At 40.7% G+C, this 21317-nt stretch overlaps 1 protein-coding gene across 1 annotated transcript in view; it reads left to right on the top strand.

The window, feature by feature from the left end:
• Nucleotides 1-21317, top strand: part of cdh23 (cadherin-related 23) — a 129906-nt gene that overhangs the window by 19884 nt on the left and 88705 nt on the right. The window contains exons 3-5 of the mRNA XM_029520420.1: nt 4193-4335; nt 4613-4660; nt 5045-5137. Of these exons, the coding sequence (XP_029376280.1) occupies nt 4193-4335; nt 4613-4660; nt 5045-5137 (284 nt within the window). The remainder of the gene's footprint in view (nt 1-4192; nt 4336-4612; nt 4661-5044; nt 5138-21317) is intronic.

A 21317-nucleotide genomic window follows, 5' to 3' on the forward strand; every position in this document is an offset into this window, starting at 1 on the left:
TGTATCTGTTGCTGAAAAGTATACAGCATTGTAGCTTAGAGTCACAGTCTCATCATCACAACTCATCTATGTGACAGATGAGAAAGCTTTCCATTACTGCTCCTCACCAGAGAATACTGTTCAATTTCTCTTCATGTGCTAATCCAGAAAGTGATAAATGCTGCACTATATAGCGGGAAACAAAATATAGTCCCTACTGAGGGGGCTCAGACTGCCAGTTAGCAGAAGACGGTATTTGCCTGTGTGAATTTTGGATGGAAGTGATTGATGTGAGGCAACATGGCTTCAGCTTGGCATTGCTGATGTTTTTGAAGGCTCTCCCTTTCAGTGGATAGACAGGGTGGTAACATGAGTGGCATCTCACTGACTCATCAGCCCACTGATTGCAAGACTTCAGTCCTGAGGCCCGAACCCTGCCTCAAGACAATCCATCAAGTATTTATATAGATCAGGTAAAGATCAAGATTCTCCCCACCCTGTCCTTCACAGTCAGGCTTTTCCAGGAGGTGGCTTCATCTTTCTTTTCTTTTGTCTGCCACTGCTTTGGCAGTCAGCATACTGAAGATTGGCCATACTCCTATTAAGCCTCTGTGTATCGTAAAATTTGAAGCCATAATTCACAACATGCCTGAAATTGCAGTCCTGACAATACCTGTTCCACTGAATCAGTCCTCCGATGAACGAGAGGTCTAGAGATGTCACCAACATAATGAACACGGCTTTGGCCTATTGCCCCTTTTCTTTCTCAAGCCCAAGCCCCCAGGGCAGGGCCGAACTTAGTCCTCATCTAACGCGTGCAACTCCTATTGATCCAGCAGGGATTGATGATCACCACCAGATGATTTAGTGTTCTCACCGGTCCCCTTGCTTTTCCTAAAAGGTTGGCCCGAGTGAAACACAGGGATCCTGCTGTGTATAGGTTAGCAAGTAATCCAGCTTTTTCTTCCTCTCCTCCTGTTGTCTGTCTCTCTGGGCTTTGTCATTTTGTGGACTTTATAATCATCTGTTTTTCAGCCCTGCCACATGGAAGCAGCAATGCTTTGTCTTAATGCAGAAGTCCTGTGCTCACCGGTCAATTCTCATTCTGCTATGCCTTTCACACTTTTGGCTGATCCATTCTCCCCTCTCCATCTCTGACTATTTATATCAAAATGCCCCCAATACTGTATTTTCTTTTACTAAGCCCTTAAGTAGCCTCCAAGTTAAACCTCAGACTTATAGGAGCCATTATGTATGGGCCAGGATGGTTGTGGTCACCTTGCTCTTTTAGAATAGGGGAAAAAAAGCTAGGTCTCCAAATGTGAGTTTGCAAAGAGGGTAAGAGGTTCAGAGGACAATGGGAGAGAGAAAGGTGAGGTAGAGGGATGATTCCTGCAGCCCATCGCTCTTGTCATGACAGCAGTGTTGCAGAGGAGAGAAGAAGGGAGGGGAAATGTTAATGTGCACAGAATCATTCATAACAGTAATACTGGCATCACTTGCTGCTAAATAGCATCATTTGTCAGGGGAAAGGGCTTGGTGCCACAGAGTTACAGATAAGCATGAGAAGGATACCCCCATTATATATACACACACACACACACACACACACACACACACACACACACACAGAACTTGTGAAGAATGTTTTTGTTTACTAATGTTCTCAAAGAACTTTGACCCTCAGTGTTTTGTGCCTTTACTTTATTCATATCCTGAATCTCCCAAAGCTTAAAGCAAAAACTGACCTTCATTTAACATTGTTCCAACTTTAATTGTAAGGTGAAAGTCCAATAAGACTTTTAGCACTTAATCCTTTGCACTAATAGACAGTGCAGTCATTTATATTAAAGCACACAAATAACCACTTCATGTCATATAACACAAAGGCATATAAATGTACATAACTTGAGCCTTAACTCCTGCAAAGTAGAAATACAGTATTTCCTAACAATATTTATAATCATACAATCATATAATTTTACATTGATACTCTCAATTCATGCTGCCGTTGAACAGTAAATTCCATCTTTTTTAAGATGAGCATGTTTTTAGAGCAAATTCAGCATTTCTGTTTCAGTGAAGCGTCCAGTGCAGTTTATGTGCCAGCTCTTAATACTGCGCATTTCCTCTTAATCTGAGCAGAGAATTGAACCCATATGCTTGATGGGATGGGCTTAGTTTGTGTCTCTTTTCCAGAGTAGGAGTTCATCTTCCACAAGACTGTGACTCTTAAATGATCATTTGTTATCCCTCACTCAAATGTACGAGCAGATAATTCCTCTACAGTCGAGAGGGCCGCAAGGAGGAAGGAAAAAAATGGCTATTATTGATGACTATGAGGTAAAATGCTTAATTTGCACCGTCTTCAACCAAATTATAATTCATATTGAAAGCAGCTGAATTTGCATAAATCTCATTAGACGCAATGAGAAGGGTTCATAAATCGTCATATTAATTAGTCATTTTTGCCACCCTTTCATAGGAAAATTGGGTGTATTAATAAAACGAGAGGGGTGTGTGATTGTGAAGCCTAATTGGTCGTTGTGTTAAGCAGTTTGGTGAGCAAGTGATAGGCTTGATTTAGTTTGGCTTCACCTCTATTGTCTGGTGGCATACTCGCAGAGAGGGGGAGAAGATGAGTTTACTGTTGGTGTGCCTGTGATCCGTGTATTTACTCTGTACCCGAGTTCTTTAATGCCTTATGTCTCTAAATGAAGGCAGGTGGAGGCAAAGCATAACAAACCCTGTGTCAAATTCACATCGACATCCTTGAAGGTATCAGTCCTCTGTCCCATGAGTGTTGGAAGTGGAGTAATACGGTCAAACCCTGCTCTGGAGTAACTTGTAGTATGTTTTCACACCTCATTTGGTACAGAGTTGTGACTCACTTATCTGTAGTGAGGATTAATGGAACAAGACTGAGGGTGTGACAGAGCTGTGCTTAGTAAAATTACAGCTGTTTTGTGATGAGTATGTCCTAACTGTCTGAGTTGCCTCCCAGAGCTGCTGGGATAGGTCAGCCCCATGGACCGTGTCTATACTGGAAGCATCTGGCCCCTACACGCTCCCCTCATCCACACTCACCGTTTTCACCGTGGCTGGGAAAGTTTACAATATTCCAAAATAAACCTTATGTGGGAGTGAGTTATAAAGCCCTCCAACACTAAGTCTTTGTCGATGCAGGCTTATAAACCACACAACCAGACAAGTGCAGCACTGCTTTTAAATCAAGGATGGATGAAATGCTACTGAGTTCAGTGTGGTTATTTGGAGAGGATAAGTCATAAGTCAAGCCTTACCTACGACAAACTGTTGACAGACTAATTTTGTGCGTAAGTAGGGAAACTCGAGATAACCTCATATTTTGTTAAAAAACGTGGGTTTGTCATCTGTGGACGTACAAGAGAGACTAATTCAAATTCATTACATTTACTGTGTGTGACTGATCACAGCATACCCACCACTCTCTTCATTACAATGCCCCACTCGAACTGTTTTACCCCGGTTAGTGTAATGAGCCCTGTCCCTGTGGGTTGCTGGATCTTGATGCTGTCTTCTCTGCTGCTGCTCACCTCAGCCTTGCCCTTTTCAACCCCTGTCCAGCCCAATGAGTTAGCCAGCCTGGTGGCACTTCACCTCTTCCTTTGATTTGCCAGCCGGGTTGAGCTCAAGGGTCTGATGAATGAAACCTTTGGGCCACTGCAGTGCCAGTTAAAAGCCGTTTACCTCTCGAGGCCAACATATACTGTGTTTTATTCTGTCTTGATCCTCCACATGAGCGTCTTTTCTGACTCTGGTGTCATCCTTTAAGTGTATGACCACTTCAGATCAAAACACAATGTTTAGAAAAGTATCTCAGGAAGAAAAAAAAGTTAAATTGTGTGACAGCATCATTGTGGGTTGTTTTTTTTTTTTTTTTTAAACATGGTCCCTTTACTTCAGATTAAGCTGTTGTATGTCTTGGATGTGTCTATCTTTTTGGGTAGTCACACATCGTCACACATCGTCACACATTTGAATGACAGACAATGATGATGAAAATACTCTTTAATAAAGTTGTCAGCTATGCTATTAGTATTGTGGCTCACTTTAGATGGGAATGAGGGAAATTACATTTGAGTGAATATGCACTTCTGTTAGCTCTTCTGGTCTTCAGAGTCCTGATCTTTGGCCCTCTGCGGCATCTGATATTTAACTCTCGTCCTGGCAGGTTCATCAGTAGCTCAGCTGAAGGCAACTGATCCAGAGGGGGAGCCCCTTCTGTATGGGGTTTCAGGAGAAGAGGCCATGAAGTATTTTTCAGTGAACCAAGACACTGGCGTTGTCTGGCTTCGACAGCAGCTTGATCGTGAGGTAACACCAAACAAACACATACTGACAAACTGCTGCACATATTGACACATAACCAAAGCACAGGCACTAAACACAAGGAAAGGCAGTGATCATTTTAATTCCAGCATCTTTTCAAAATAGTTGCAAGCATGAAAGAGTGAAAACACAATTTTATAGAGTGAGATAAAGAAAAAAGGTCCATGAGTGCGTGATCATGTAGCACAAAAGGGCAGACTAGAAAAGCAGAAGATGCCGAAATATCAAAGTTTGTGCTGATGTGTGCTTCTGTCTCCACCAGACCAAGTCAGAGATGCAGGTCGAATTCCACGTGAGCGACATTCAAGAGGTAAGATGCAGATTTGCGCTGTGATCACAGTTAAGGCACTTCCAGTCACAAGCAGATACCTGGATATAGCCTGACCACATGACACGCAGATACCTTTTCTCTCAATACCATCTCTGTTTCAGTCTCCCGTTTTCCTTCTCACCATAATTTCTCTCTTTCTTACATATAATCATTCTGACACCTGTCTCACTCCAAACAGTTTAGTTGCTGAAACATACTGACGTTCAACCTACTCTCCCCTGCGGATAATCTGTCACACACTTGTCCTGTTTTCTTTCTCTCCGAATCTTGGCTTGGCATGGTTAATATACATTTTTAGTTTTCTGTCAAGTAAAGAGTGGAGGCGGCGTTGGAACTGTTTTAACCAGGTGTTTTCTCCCTTAGGTGGTCAAAGACACAGTAAACATCCAGATCGGAGACGTGAATGATAATGCACCAAGCTTCCATGGGCAGCCTTATACCGTCCATATCCCAGAGGTGAGGACAGTCTACACTCATTTAACTTATAACATCCAAAAATAGAAGCAAAATAACTGGTTATTGTGCCTGCTTCATGAATGAGCTGTTTGGGCAGAAGATTTTATGAAAAAGTATTAATAATAATGTTTTATGTGCATTAAAATAATAAAGCCAGCAGAAAAGTTTGTGACTTTCTGTCTTTTGAGCTTGATCCTCACAAATATGCATTACAAAGTTTTGACTCTAACTGCATGGCGGCTACACATGTTGCCCTGAGACTGTGTCTTTTTGCACCCGTAATCGTCCCACGATGTGAGGCGCTGTGTTCTGGCTCGTGGATTGAGCATGCACAGCCTCATTCTATATGCACTTCAACGAAGGCATCAATCTCTTTTCTCTTCTCAGTATCACTTGCTTCTCTGTCCTCTCTCTGAATCCGCTACCTCGCTCCTCAGTTCTCACTTCTTTCCATCGTTCTTTCTCGTCTTTGCCCTCTCCCTCATCTAATCCTTGATATGAAGTAATTGCCAGAGTGGAGTGGAGGACTTCAAACAGGGGCTGAAATCCACACACGCGAGCACACGCACACATCCACATATTTTTGTTGTTTATATTGAGCACATACCCCTTTCTGAGTCTTCACCAAATCTTCAAAGCCACTCGCTTTTTCTCTCCCCAATCCATAAAGTCAGGCACATAAATGGGAGAAAGGAGGACTGTTGGGACAAGGCTGTTTAGACCACCCACCAGGGAAGGTTCTCTCAGGCCAGAGCAAACACCGTTCAGTTGTGTGGGACTCACTTATAGTCGACATACAGACTTCCCAAGCTCTGCAAACAATAGGCTTCAGTTTAGCCTCCGGAAAGCCATTAAAGAGAGCTGTTTGTGACCCTCAGTAGCTCACACATTGTTGGTTCCCTTACATCAGTCTGTGAATTTATGCTTATGTCAGTCCTTCCCTCCTAGTGCTTAGAAAATTTAAGTTTTTTTTTTTTTTTAAATTTGAGGCAATGGGATGTATTAATAGATCTTATTCTTTGAAACAGTAGACACAGCAGTGAGTCTAATTCACATTCAGCATTTCCTTACATCATATTGAAAACAGCTGAAGTCTGTAACAATGAGACATAACAAGGTTAAAATAAAGTATGCAGTCCGTCTGTATGTGAGACTAATTCAAGTGAGATGTGTTTTATCACAAAGCTCTGTGAATTTATATGTTTGTGTTCTTTACTTGATAAATGAGATGCTGCAAATTCATTTACAATCTTACATTTGTGTTGTGGTACCAATGCAGCACACAGTTCAATCTGTATGAAATAGTTCTTTATCAAAGCCATTTTCATTAACACTGTCTTCTTCTGGGACATTTGGGAACTGCTCCCACTCATGCAGGGGGGGCTTTCTTCCTGTGCTCCGGTTCCCTTTTCTGTGCCCTTTTCTACCCCGTTATCTTGTTTGAAAACAACTTTCGATACCTGCATTTTTATGGCCTCATTACCTTCGTGACACTAACTGACCTCTGGCTGGCAAAGCAAACATACTGCGACATCGCTCCATCATACTGTCACTCTCTGGACATACCACCGTAACTGGCGGTTAGAGGACCATCAGCACTACCAGATAGTGCTGCCGAATTTCAGGGCGCAGACAAAATGATGAGGGTGATGGATGTGAAGGATGACAGAGAAGTGAAAGTAAAAGAATGAGAAATGAGAAAAGAAAAACAAAGGACTGAAATTATGAGCTGTAACACAATCAGTGTCAGAGCACAAAACAGGCCAACAGAGCCCAAAGGAAAACAACACAAAGAGCTTGAGGGTTGTTGAAAAAGAATAGTTAGGGGAGGAGCCATATTGAGTTGGTCCTGCTGCAGCTCAGCAGTGAGCTGATGAAGCAATGTGAGTGGCAAGGTGAGCAGTGCAGTAGGGAGAGCAGGGGGAGTGTGTGTATAAATGTCGTTTTAATTTGTTGAGCCATAAAGAGGGTGAAGTGGAGCAGGTGGGCTGCTAGCATTCCCTCTGTCAGTGCTAATGAGCTGGCCAGATTTACAGCATCCACACTGAAGCAGCCAGCAGCAGAGACTGGATACAAAGAGTGACGATGATCACAAGAAATAATGTTTTGATAGAACAGCAGATGGGCCACAACCCAAATCCATTATTTGGATAGTGAGAAGTGCTCTTTACAATCCCCAAGCACAACTAGGAGTCCTATACAGCAAGCCGTCTATTGACAAACTCAAACATCTTCTGCCAAGTGTGCATCTGTGGAATATGGAGCTGCTGCCTGTGCCACTGTGGAGCTATCGACAGTTAAAGGCAGGCCTTCCCAAAAACACTCTCACACACCTCCCCCAGCTGCCTGGCCCTCATACTTCCCCGCTGGGGAGTCAGGCTCTCCGTCAGCGACACTGTGATAACATCACAACCCGACACTAACAACTTCTCTAACTGCGCGCAGTGTGTGCCGTGTCCTGTGGTTTCATGAGCTGCCCCTGAACACTAACAATTTTCTCTTGTTCTATTTCTGCAACTCGCTTTTCGTCCTGCACATGATATTGATATTTAGCTACTATTGCACTCTTACATATCTTATCATAGTTGTCAATATTATGGACATAGTTCCCCGTTGAAGTGAGAGAAAGTCCTGGAGTTTGCAGTCAGGTCCCTTCTCATATTGCCACTCAGAATTTGAATGCCATCTTTCGCGACCACTCACATTCAGCCCTACCTCCAATAGATGGGCAGTGCAGGGCAATCCTGCCTTCAATAACAAAATAATAATAATAATGCACACAACATTGTATAGCAGACCTTAGACAGGCGTTGTAATGCACCATAACAATGGATTAAATTTATTGGTAGATAGGCTGACAGGTAAGAGGCTCCATCTGATAGACATCCAAACTTTATCTGTTGACTGCCTCTCAGGTGTGTCAGGCAGGTTAGCAAATCCTTTCTCAGCCTCTATTTTCTATCATCTCCATCTCAGTGTCCTCCTCTAACCTACAGTAAGCTCTGAACTGTGGCTGCTGTTATAGAATAGGATTGTCCATAATGGAAACCTTTTTGAAAGTCAAACAGGTAAAATAATAGATTTCTTTAATTTCATCTAATTTTTAGAATTATGTAACACCAATCGAAAAGAAGTTATTTTTGCATGTTCTTTTCGCCCAGTGCTTACACAAGATTTATATTTTTCACTATCTATTGTCAGTTGGATAATTGTCTGTTTGGATAACACCACTACTACTCATAGTCACTATCATAATTCTATCTATAGTGGAGAGATATTCAAACCAACATCATGTTGTTCTCTAACTTTTGGCTACTACTTCATCCAAACAATTTTACACTCGTGGGTAATATTGGCGAAGGGTGTGTGAGAGCACCGATTACGCCTGTGAAGCTGAGCTGTTTAGTGTTTTATGCAGCCGCTGGCAACCAAACAGAGGCACCTGCTATTTGATGTGCCCTTTGTCATTGTCAGGTGGAACAGAGTTGAATCTGTTATGTTCCTTTCTTCTTTGGCTTTGTTCACTTCTGAAAGCCGGAATCTTTTATCACCTTCTGACTTGTATTTTAACAGGTTAGAGCATCCCTACATAATTTATTTACAAGGTAACAAACACACATCTCAGGTCTAAAGCAGCATGCACAGTATACTGATGACTTATCTCTGGTGTTGTAAGGGAACCTAAAATAAACAAGTCTTGTTTATAGTGAAATACATTCATGTCACAAATTACAGTCATAAAATATTCTGACTTTCTTCAGAATTAGATTCACCCTCCTCCTTTATGAAACGCAGAACACTGAAATGCATGTGCACATCCAAGAAGTAGGATTTATCCCGTAATGATTTCATATCAACTCTCCTGGTCTTTCCTGTAGTGGAATTGAATCTGGTTGTTACCAAACTGAGTGGTTGCTGGTTGACAGGCGCAGGCCTCAAAGAGAATTCTGCCTGACGCTAAGACCCTGAGCCCATAGGGAGGGATGGAGGGATTTAGGGAGAAAGAGAGAAGAGATGGATAAAGTGAGAAGGTTAAATGGGAAGCAGTCAATATTTCACTCACCTCAGCCTCCATTTATTTCTTTCTCTGGCATAGATTTTTTTTGCTGGGGGCCCAATTCGAAGTTGGGGTTTCTTAAAAAGTCCTTTTCACAGGAGACTTTCCTCTATTTTTTGATGGAATAAGAAAAGCCGTTCCTTTACATCATATTCTTTTGACAAAAAAATGAAGCCATCAATATCGTTAAGTAGCTGTTAAGAGCACTGCAACAGTTTTTGTAGTTTTTGTTACTTTTCTTTTTTTTCTATCCCATCTGTGTCCCTGATTATGTCTGACAGTACTGATATAAACATATCACATGATCATCCTCTACAAACTAATCTAACTCCAACATGAGCACTTCCATTTTACACAGTGCAAATAGAGTACATATGGCCAGGTTTATAAAAGCCCAGGATGTTTTACCAGCTGTTTGTTCACATATTTCAAGCAGAAACCGTCCCCTAATTTTCCTTTCTGCATTTCACTGATGGCTCTGTGTTTGTGTATGTGGAGCAGGTTGAGGGGTGAATTTTCTGATATTAATCGTACGCTCGCCTGTTTTCACGTGTGTTAATAGCATAAAAGTGTCTTCCACCTTTGTGAGCAACGATTCATTTGTAGACTTCAGGAGTCTTTTCAGGGCAATCGGCCGCTTAAGATAGTTGTTAGAGAGGATGTCAAGCCTGTAGAACAATTTTTCACACATCATTTCCAGTCCAGAGGTTAACGCAACAAATACAACCCAAGCATCACGTACGCTGCCATTCATGAAGGTAAATCGCATCCTCTTCCTCTCTTTATGTTTCTGTCATTTACTTTATCCCGCTGAGCATGAAGAGCACCTTGATTTTGCGTGCTATGCAGGGATGGGTGCAGATTTGTCTGTCAAAAAAAAAAAACAACAACAAAAAAAAAACAAAAAACGGATGCCTCATGTTTTGTGAGTGACCATCAAGTGCATTTCTGAAAACGGAGAGCGAGAGAGGGATGGAAGGGAAGTGAAGTTGGGGCACAAGGAAAGACTTGGAGAGCTCGACTTGCGCTCCCCAAAGCCATTAAAGTTTGATTCACCCACTCCTCACTCTTTGAATAAATCAACCTGTCGTTCCCTCTCTCCCTTTCTTTCAAGTGTGCGGGTCCCACCCCTCCATCCCATCCCTACTCCATCCTTCCTCTGGCGCTCTCCTTCCCTCTAACCCTTGCCTGGCAGAATTGTGTATTCTGACAAGGTTTTGCTCACAAAACCTTCCGTGTACTGCAGCTGCTTTTGTTTGGGTTTATGTTTACGTGTCTGTGGGAGAGGGAGGGAAAGGAACACCACTAATTCTCCAGTCTCTTTGTAGCTCATATGATATCCAGGGTTAGGGACCAATTTTCTATGGAAAGAGGGAATAAATTAATCAGTGGAGAAAATTTGTGCAGCTACAAGTCATGCCTTCAACCTCAGCAGGTCTCTGTGACATTATGCTAATTCCTTAACAGTCTTTTTCCTGGTCTTCTCCTGCCTCAGTGTGTACCTTCTTCACCATTTCTGTTTTATCTCCTCAACGTTCCTTCATAGATCAGCATTCCAATTTGTTTTAATCTCTGACCATCATTTACACCATTTTGATGAAAAGGAGACAGGCATCCACAAAAAATACATATTGCAAAGGAAGCTGAACAGCTTGTAATTCTATGTGATGTCTAGTATGATAACATATTGAGGCTCATTGATTTTTTTTTTATTTTATTTTTTTAACCACATACTGTATAATGAGCGATACATATACAAAAGCATTAACTTGAATCATTACTTTTTACTCTGCAACTGACTTGGATTCATCTGATTATTAAAATTAGAGCTTTTTGTTCAAATGTGATGATTTTTGGACTATATTTATCGTTCAATTTACACCTCGGATCCCAGATTTTACAGAGATATGTTACAGCAGGCATATGTGACAACCACAACAACTTTCAAACTAATTAAGGTGACAAACAGATGTCTAAGCTCCAACGTGCAGCCCATGTTCACCAAATCTCTCGTTTTCAGGTTGTCACTAGAATCAATCTGTCTTCTAATGTCTTGTTTGGCGTTTTCTCATATCAGGCATTGTGGATTATGATGTTGGTGTGATGTCTGTAAGATACTTTACAACATGGCCTACAAAAGACTTTTCATTACCACACATACACACACGTATCAGAATTGGACAGGCACACAAGTTTAACGTTTTGCGACACTTTATGGACTTTCCTCCTTGTCCTTGTAAGATTTACAGAAGGCAATACTGATGGGTAAACATGCTGCAAAGAGATTCCCTGTGCTTTCAACTATGAGTTTAGTTTTCCCGTCATGATTTTCAGAATTTCTGAATAAACAATGCAATGCACAGAGATGTATACACAAAGCTCACGGACTTTATGGTTTAATTCAATGCTTTTCTAGAAGAAGAAACAGTGTTCAGCGCACTGTTTCATTTTTGACAACATAATGACTATAGTGACATTAGTGTGATGTGTTTCAGTTTTTATTGAATTTTTGAATTTATTTTTATTTATTGAATTTATTGAAGTCCTTTTGTTTACGAACCACTTTGCTATTCACGGAAGTCAAGTAGAAGTGTTTAAGGTAAATCTCTGTTCTTTATGAACAGAATATATGAAAGCATTACCTAATCCATTACCTTGGATTTAATGAGGTGAAAATAACTTATAGAGTTACAGTATGTGTGGTCGCCTTTCTGAGCTCTACAGTTTGTAATTTCATGTTCTTCTGCAGGTACATCAGAAAGTTACAATCAACCTTGTTGAGATCAACAAAATTGGGGTGTGTGACTATGTTGTGTTGGCTTTGTAGTGGACTACATCAGAAAGGTTTTAAATGTGTTCAATTAATAGACCTAAGGACAGAAAGATCACTGAGATGACTGTTTGGTGTGTTGTTTTCTTCCACTTTACACACAAGTCAATATTTTTCCCTGGTACTTCCCAGAAGTAAGTAAAGCGTTTTCACTAGTTTACACCTTACAGCACTTGAACCCAAGGTGCCACCTCATTCAAGTGAACCCCCCCCCACCACCACCACCTCTGTGGTGTCCCCAACATAAGTGCTTTGATGTATAATTGACTTGAGACCTTGACCATTCCTCTCCCTCTTTCTTCCACTCTTGCCCCCCCCAGGACCCATCTTATAGAAGAGATAGGTTAAAAGGGGAGAGATGAAAAAGACTGAAGAGAGAAATTAAGACACTTTTGGCAGCAGAGAGGCGACTAGATTGCGATACAGATAATAAAAATGCATACTACTGAGACCTGCTACCAATAAAACTCTGAGGTGAAAATTCAGGAGTTGCTCTAAATGAATCAATAAATGAATCGCTTACAAAATATTGTTTGAGCAAATGGGATGAAGATTGTTGAAAACAGACACACCCCAACAGTCTAGCCTGTGTCGTGTCTCATCAACGGGATGTAATTTAATTTGACAATGTCAGATTCTACTAATTGCGATGGAGAGCAAGATGAGAGGGGAATTAAATGGCGGAATATTTGCTGTGTTGTAGAAAATACCAAATGTCATGCAATGATCACTTTATGGAAGAGATAATTATATACATCTCTATTCTACACGAGTGTCATAAGTGCTGCTGATCTATCTCCAATATGCTCAGTGTAAACCTTGTGAAGCTTGAGTATTTGGCTCTGTATTAGTCTGAAAGTGTGAGTGTTTTTGTCGTCTTCTTGTCAGACTTCTTCCTACATGCTCTACTTTCCTTTGCTTGCTTATCTCTCTGTCCCCACTCCTCTCTGCTGCAGAGCTACATGAAGTGATTGCAAACGGGCCCCAGTAGCGCCACAGTTACTGTGCACAGACCCCGTCTGCTCGGATCCCGTTTGTATTTCTGTATGTGGCTTTCACATTTAGTTCAGTTCATTTCAGATTCATTCAGTTCTGTTCCAGTTTAGAGCTCAAATTATAATCAGCCTTGTTGATATCAACAAAATTGGGGTGTGTGACTATGTTGTGTTGAATTTGTAGTGGACTACAGCTGTATGAGCGTACAGTGTACTTTGTTTTTCATTTTTCATAGCATTTGAACTACAGTACAGGAAATAAATGCATTGCCACAAGGTACAAAACATTCAGTGGCTCCAGTTATATTATTAATATAATTCAAGGGTGCCATAGAAATTCATTTCAGTAGCTGCAACAGAAGGAAATCTTTCAATTTATACATCATGTACAGGCATGTCTTGTCACATAAGGATTTGATTCTAAATAACCAACTCGGTTTTGTCCAGTAGTAGGAGCCAAACATGTTTTCAAAGCATTGCAGTTGAGTTAAGCTTATATTATTGACTCTGACCGGAACAGATGGCTAGCATAGACTTCCTGAAGAGTAGATTAAAGTGTTTTTGGCAGATTATTATGTGGAGATGTAAATTGGAAATATTTATTCTAATTGTTCATAATTTCTACCAGGCTGATCTGTCTGCCATCATCTTAGCTTTTCCTTATTTTCTCTCTTTCTCTCACTCATTCAGTTATTGAAAATAAAACGTCTGCATACTAATGTAAATCTCAGTTTTTCTTGATACTTTGCCCATCTAACAGCCCAGTCCTATTAGAATATTTGGCTGGTAAGCAGATGGAATCATTTTAATATCCCACTTGTGTGTTCTCTGCTTACAGTCAGACACAGAAGAGATGAGTGAAAGCACACACAATGTACTTTGGCACATTATCTGTGGCATTCCTCAAAAACTCGAATAATGCATGAGAATTCAAAGGCTTCTAGGGTCATAGTGCAGGACAAAGGCAGCCTGGATGTGTGTAGTCAGACATGTCTGCGATTGCCTGAAGTCTGTGAATTATGCATTGGATGATAAACATGCATAGTTCTACTTGTATGTGTGACACCTAAGACTTTAGGACTCATGGAAGTGGTAGAGCCCCATCTGCCCTTGTGATACCCCATGTCTGAGGCTGCAGAGAGAAAGAGCTGTTGATGTACAATGCAGTGTACCTGTAACACCAAACTGCACAATGGAGAGACTGAGGGATGCAGAGTTTACAATGAAGTGAAGCACACAAAAGACTGGAAAACAAGTGCACACAGAAATAGGAGAGCGAGGCAGCGGTAGGGAGAGAGCAGGGCATCTCTTAAAAAAACAGCAGACTGCACATCAAATCCAATGTGATGTTGCTGAGATGAGATGGCCTCAAGATGGCTGCACACTTTGTTTGTGCTGAGTAAAGTGCAGCTCCTCAGTCATCGGCCTCAAACACTTGGCACGCTCACATAAGTAGGTGCCGACTCATGTATATTTGGCAATTGCTTTAAATCCAAAGTGTTTCCCCTTTAATAGACGTTGGAAGGAATTGAGAGGGACTGTAGAGCCCCAAAATAAACCAGACTGAGATGTGAAGGAAAATAACACTCGGGCAGTAGAGTAGAAAAAAAGAAAGAAACAGACACCGTGAAAGGCCAACAAATTAAAATAAAAGTTGACTTTTAACAATCATGGTGGATTCTTTTGATGTGATACTTCTCAGACACTTGGCTCCACCACTGCAGGGATGGTAGATAAAAAATAAAAACTCCTTTTTAATCTGATTTCTCATTGTGGACATTAGATGTGCTTAATCAATCAGTCGCCTGTTAAGCTGAATCTGGTGCAACCTCATCTCCTTATCAATGCAGTTTAAACAGTAACCTCACTCATGAAATATGTATGTGGCCTTTGTGATAAAAACATTTCTACGTGTTTTTCCAGGAACTTAAAGAAAATAGATTTAATTAAAAATGTATGATTTCCTCCGACATTAGTAGAGGAACTCTTTATTGCAGGCAAAGCAAGGCCCACGATAACATGCAGGAATCTATACTACAGTTAGATTGGGGAAGATGTATTAATTTATTCTGCTCCTCCCTTTTTAAATGAGGATCACATTATATATCCATTAAGAAGAGCCTCATTATGTTTAACGTTATTGCAGACACATCATGCTATATGATCGCTAAAATGCATCAGTGACAAAAAAAATACAGCTGATGAAACCTTTGTTAAACATCACTTTGAACAGATTTGCCATAGATTACATACAGTAATTTGGCTCCAGCGACTGGAGCCTTTCATTGGTGAAATTCAAGGACAAGGCAGCAAACATAGACTGATCTTTTCTGAAGTCAGCTTTCAGCTCTCGTGATGTTTTTGTTGTGTGGTGTTCAGACACTCTAGGTCTCTGACTAAATCTCTTCTGGCTTCTTCACTCCATCTCTCCCCTTCATGTTAGTTCTGGGCAATTGCTCAAAGAATGTTTCCCTCACACCCAGTGAATTCAAATCAAACCACTTGTACTGGTGAGTGACTGCAAACATAATCCAGCTGCTATAAAATGCCTTTCAATGGCTACGTAAAGTTACCGCTCAGTATTGGATTATGGGGCTTTGTAATGTCGTTCCAGATGTGAACCTTTACAGCTGATTTCCCTCAGTATGAATAGTAAAACATTATGAATATGAAGTGACAAAAACAGGGCCGGGCTAATTGAACAATGTACAGCAGCAGTTTACATGATGTTAATGACGCTGTGCAGGTCGATGGATGCTGCAGGTTAATGTCTCTGCCTCTTGCACCGATAAACACAATTGCAAGCTGCCCACATACACAAACCCAAAATTTTGCTTCTCTTCAAATTGTCCCTGATTTCTCAGTATGTTAAAAAAAAAAAAAAAAAAAGGAAAATGGGTGGACTGATTAAAGTCAGTTTTATGGGGAACTGTGAAAAATACAACAAAATAAATAAATAATGCCAGTGTCTTTCTCCCCTAGGCAACAGCCAACTCCAATTTGCATTTAATTTTACTTCAAAAATGACTTCCACAAAAAGAGAAGTGGAGAGAAACAAGAAAATGTTTTTGGAAAAACACGTTTTGTTGCATTTACCTTTCACTGTCTTTCATCAGTTAGTTTATCTTTTCTTTACATAAGAGAACCTGAATGTGTGACTTTCCTTGAATGCCACATCTTCATAGAAAGAACGTGCCTGCATTTACATTTTAACAAGAAGCTCAAATGTATACTTACATGTGCATAAAGCTGCTTTCTTATGGTCCTGTAAGATATACTTCTGTACAATATGATGTCTAAGAAAATAGATTTGTGGGTCTAAACGCCACAATACATTTTGCATCAGGTGAACCACAGGTATCAGTATGTGGTTTCACTGTATTCAATTGCTGCTAAGTAGATAAAAATTTGGGGTAAAATGCTCCAGTAGAAGTAGAAACAGTAAGAACTGGTAAGCCGCCTGTCTCAGTATTGTTACCACACCCAACAATTGTACAGCTTTTCAGCCACACCTCTGCTCACTTCCTGCTTATTTGGGCTAGGGACTGTATAGGGACTGTATAGCTGATCACAAAGTTGATGATTTTTTATTTTTTTTTTTTTTTAAGGACACTTTCCGAATAAGGGCTGCGTATATTTCTCCAAGGAGGGAGTGTTTTGATATTTTTACACTGTGAATATACCACAAGGGCCTCCTTTATCGTGGAAAGAGGAAATCTGCAATATGGGATTGATTTTAGTCAGTCCTTGGGCATCAGGTCCTTCATTCTGTCAGTTTCTATCTGCCTGTGTCTCAAACCTTAATGTTTTGAAGGGCCAAGTTTGCAGCTCTCAGATCCCATAGCATCTGCTCTTACGCTGTTAACAAAGACCAGAGCAGAGGCGTGTTGTCAGTCTCCTTGCTGTGAATGCACAGAATAACATGTCCTTGTCGCTGCAGCTTATCCCCCAAGGTACTGCTGTCCAGCTGAATTTGCTACATTTCCTATTTCCCAACTTATTCTTTGCCACACCACCTTGAATACATTCAATATGAGAGAAAAGATATGTTGAAAAAAAAATGCACATAGTTTTAGGCTGTGTCATAACTATTCTGGAAAGACATTGCCTAATGTCACCTCATAACAGTCGAGCTCCTTCACGTCAAGTCCAAACATAGCTACAGGTTGCAGCTTTGAAAAAAAGACTGAAAACTAATTTTCACCTCAACTTTTACTTGTGAGAGGGATCATTTTCCCTAACAGGTAAAAAGAGGGTGCACGACTTGCCAGTGTGGCCCGTCCTTGTACCCCTCCCCCTGGGATCAGCCCATATGCCTCTCTCTGTCTCTCACACCGGCTCTGTGGATCCCTGCGGCACGCTGGGCCTGATTACCTTTACATTTAAACAAACAGCCACAAGCTCTTAGGAGGCAGTCAGCCATGAGCTCTGACAGGGAGGCTGGGTTTAGGCAGCTGGAGTATACTGGCCAAAAGAGAAAGACATTTGCCTCCTCCTCTGAAAGATAAAAGGTCCCATCTATAGACACAATCACACAGACACATCATGGTGCTCGTCCTCATGAGGACTCTTCTCTGGCTACAATGATTCCTATCTCCTCTTTCCACCTTTTCCATGATTACCACCTCAAATCTTACCCAGACTCAAATCCTGGTCACTATGTAATTCAAAAAGTGGAAACACAAACTCCAAGCCCTCAAGCCAATAAAGAAGTGAGTGCCAGACAAAATGGTCACGCTCAACCAAATGAAATTACAGGAAAACATCTCGGAGTGGAATCAATAATTCAGGACCCGGATTGCCCAGTTTGTACAGATTAATACTACTAACTTTGGCTGGCACAGTTTTTTGATGGAACAGAACAGCAGGCTTGTTATATTTAGCCACTTTGTTCATTTAGGAGTAAATTTATTTAGATTACAACATGCAAAACTTCACAGGACATGTCAAGCTATAGATATTTTTTGTAAGCCATTTTAACGATTGCATGTCATTGAAGGAAAAAGAATAGAAGCAAAGACGCTAATAGCAGAAATCTAATACAAGTTATCACTAATGTATGTTACGTCAATGAAATAATATGACATTAACTGACAGGCAGTTATTTTATGAACTTTTCATATTCTATCATTGCTGAGCGCTTATCAAAGGCAAACTCACTGTTCAAAGATGCCTCTGGTCGGAGCTCTGTCACATCAGTGTTGACACAGTTCAGTTAGGGCGCACACAGGAGCGGTAAGTGGTACGGCCCAGTTGTGGGAGTTGGACCTGAGGTACATCGGCTCATTCCTGCTTGTTATATTATCGTTGGTCAACTTGACTGTTCATGGCAAGACAACAAGCCAGGCCGCTGGGAGATGACGGGCTGTCCGGCACCGAGCACACCACATAATGAATACATGCACTTACACAGACACACACACACAAACGGATACATTCATAGTCCTGTCCTTGCCTTTCAAAAGTGGCTCCTCTAGCTGTCTGTTGATGTGTGATCATTTTGTATGGCTGAGTGCTTCTCAAGAAAATAGCCCTTTGTGCAGACGGGCCACAGAGTGGACACAGAGAGGAGCCGTGTAAGAGGAAGATAGAAAGAGATTTTAGCTTGAAACAATTTACTGTCCATTTCTGTATGATGCAGAAAGACCTCCTCTGTGTTATCTACTGTATTATATTGTTGTTATCATTCTAACTTAAATTTATTGGGTACAAGTCGGACGAATTTCCAGGAAATATAACGAGTATTAGAAAGCAGACGGAGTGAATAACAGTCTATTCAAACAATATTGTCAATCCAGTCAGTAGAGCAGTTGATTTAACTGACAAACCAATGAGTCCATCAAAGCAGCTACACTTCTAAATTTAAAGCACACAGATGCGTGTCAAATAGGAAATTTCGACCTGCTTTTATTAAGTGTTGTTTGTAAAGACATCTATTAAACTCTACAACGAGTGGATGTTACTTTTTCGTATCATTTGGAGTCAGTTCGCCACACACTGTTTCTCACCATGAAAACATAAATGGAAAAAATGCTTTTTGGAGAACCGGCTGGCTTTATGTGACGGTCACTTTATCGGGCTGTCTGGGACAGAGATACAGGAGTCAGTCACTGCATAGAGGTTTTTGAAAAATTCACAGTGAATGCTTGTCAACTTCCTGAGTCAAAAATCTCATGGCCATGGCTATATCGTATTGACCAGATATTTGTCCAACAGAAACAATGACAAAGACAAAGAAGAGGCTGGTATTAGCACTTCACTTCACTCGTTCCTTAAAATGTACTAATTTGAAGATTTCAGGCTTTTTCTTTTCACTGTCTTGCTTTAACTTTCATTAATTGACCTCAATTTAGGTTACATGTTTACCAGCCGATTAACATCAAAGTTTAATTTCTACCTTTTCAGGGTAACTTGCACACAGACATACACTGAGAACTGCCTATCATTGCAAATATGCAGATTTTTGTACAAAGCATGCCTGCCTCCCCTTCATGTCAAAGCAAAACTCCCTAACAGGAATCCCTCTTCCAAAGATGCACGAGTTCTGCAGTGGGAGTTGTGCTTATCAGTACGATGCGCGTATCTCTAAACAGATTGCACGTTGTCACTCTGGTAGCCTGTCTCTTAGCTCAAGCTCAGCTCAAGATACCACTCAACAATCAGGTTTGCGGTGATGCCATCAAGGCTTTACCACTGAGGCTCTGAAGATTGAAGGGCTTTATGAGGTGCATTTTTATAACGGCTCCTCGGCCCCACAGTGTCCACTGTGACACAGCAGGTACATACAGTACAGCTACACCTGCTCCAACCACAACTATGAGTGGAAATGTAATGACGATTTTATGGGTTGGACTTTTACATTGGTATTTGACCACTCTTGCCATGACATATGTTTAAAGATTTCATTACCTCCCCTGAGCATAAGGGATCTTTTTACTATGGTTAGACATGGTGGCGTCAGGGACCCTGTTCTATGAAATGTCTTTGCAAGAACTGTGAGAATATGTGATCTTTTTTTCTTCTTCTCTGTGTTCATGGTGTCCAGTCCAGTGTACTGATGGTTATTTCAGGATTAACACTTGGTTTTAGGGTTGTAGTTGGGCTTACATTGGGGTGTGTGCATGTTTCTGATGGCACATACAATTCTGGGGATGTGGTCTTTGACCAGGTCTTTGTTCAGACCTGGTGTGAATATCTATGTGCAATGCGATCGCAAGTGAACATGCACCTCAGATGCATTGAGGATCCATTTGAGACCTGATCACTTTCAGACCACATTCAGAGGCGGTGTGAAACATGCAAATATGTCCTGGTCCACGCTGAAGGTCCGCCCACTTAGTTGGCATCCTCTGAAACAGTCTAATTCGCTACAGCTACAGAAAGATCAGAAATAACAAACTGAAAATGGACCCATTGTCAGATGGATGCTTATTCCAGGTGTGAACAGGGCCTTTATGAATCCCTTTCCTTTGGGCTCTTTTTTAGATCACCTCTCTAATCTCTTGGAGAGCTTTAAAAGAATAATCTGGCAAACTATTGCATGTCCTAAAGCCGTTGTATTCACAGGGTACACAGCAAATTAGAATTACTATTTCCACACACATTATATAGATGTTTATTCAGAAAATTTAAACAGCTTCATACTAAGCTAAACCATACTCTGACTTTTTAGTGGAATATAAATCATTTTTGTAAAATTTTCCCCATTTACCGTTGAAGCCTTGCAGATGAAGGACACTTAGTCTTGTTTCAATACCAGTGAATTATTGATAAGCTAATTTCAAATGTGAAATATGGATGCATGTGTCACCTCTATGATTAATTTAAGTGTTCCCATGATTCACTCGCTTAAACATCTCAGCCAAATCTACATGCTGTGAAATCATCACCTATTTATATGTTGGACTATGTGTTATAAATCCATCAAGTAGTTGTGCAGTTTATATATTTTATGAACATGCACTTAATATTGATGTATTCAGATGACCATGGGGTAAGTTTGTGATCCGAGCCCTTTGGATTGCTAATCATGTACAACTTGGTATAACTTTTTTCCTTTTTAAAGGATCAATGAAAACTTGTCCTTAAATCTTCTGTGCAAAGGATGATATTTATATTTAGATTAAGAGTAGATTAAGAAAAGCTGTTGTGTTGAAAAAAAAAAAATGCAGTTAAGTGATGCATTTGGGCACAAAACTGTGGAAACTGTTGAAGGCTTCAATTTTTTTTTTTTTTTTTTTAAATCTGAGAGATTTAAGATTTAAAAGCCTTGTATTATTGAGTCCCTCTTGCAGATTG

The sequence above is a fragment of the Echeneis naucrates genome, chromosome 15 (assembly GCF_900963305.1).
Source record: "Echeneis naucrates chromosome 15, fEcheNa1.1, whole genome shotgun sequence".
Lineage (NCBI taxonomy): Eukaryota > Metazoa > Chordata > Actinopteri > Carangiformes > Echeneidae > Echeneis > Echeneis naucrates.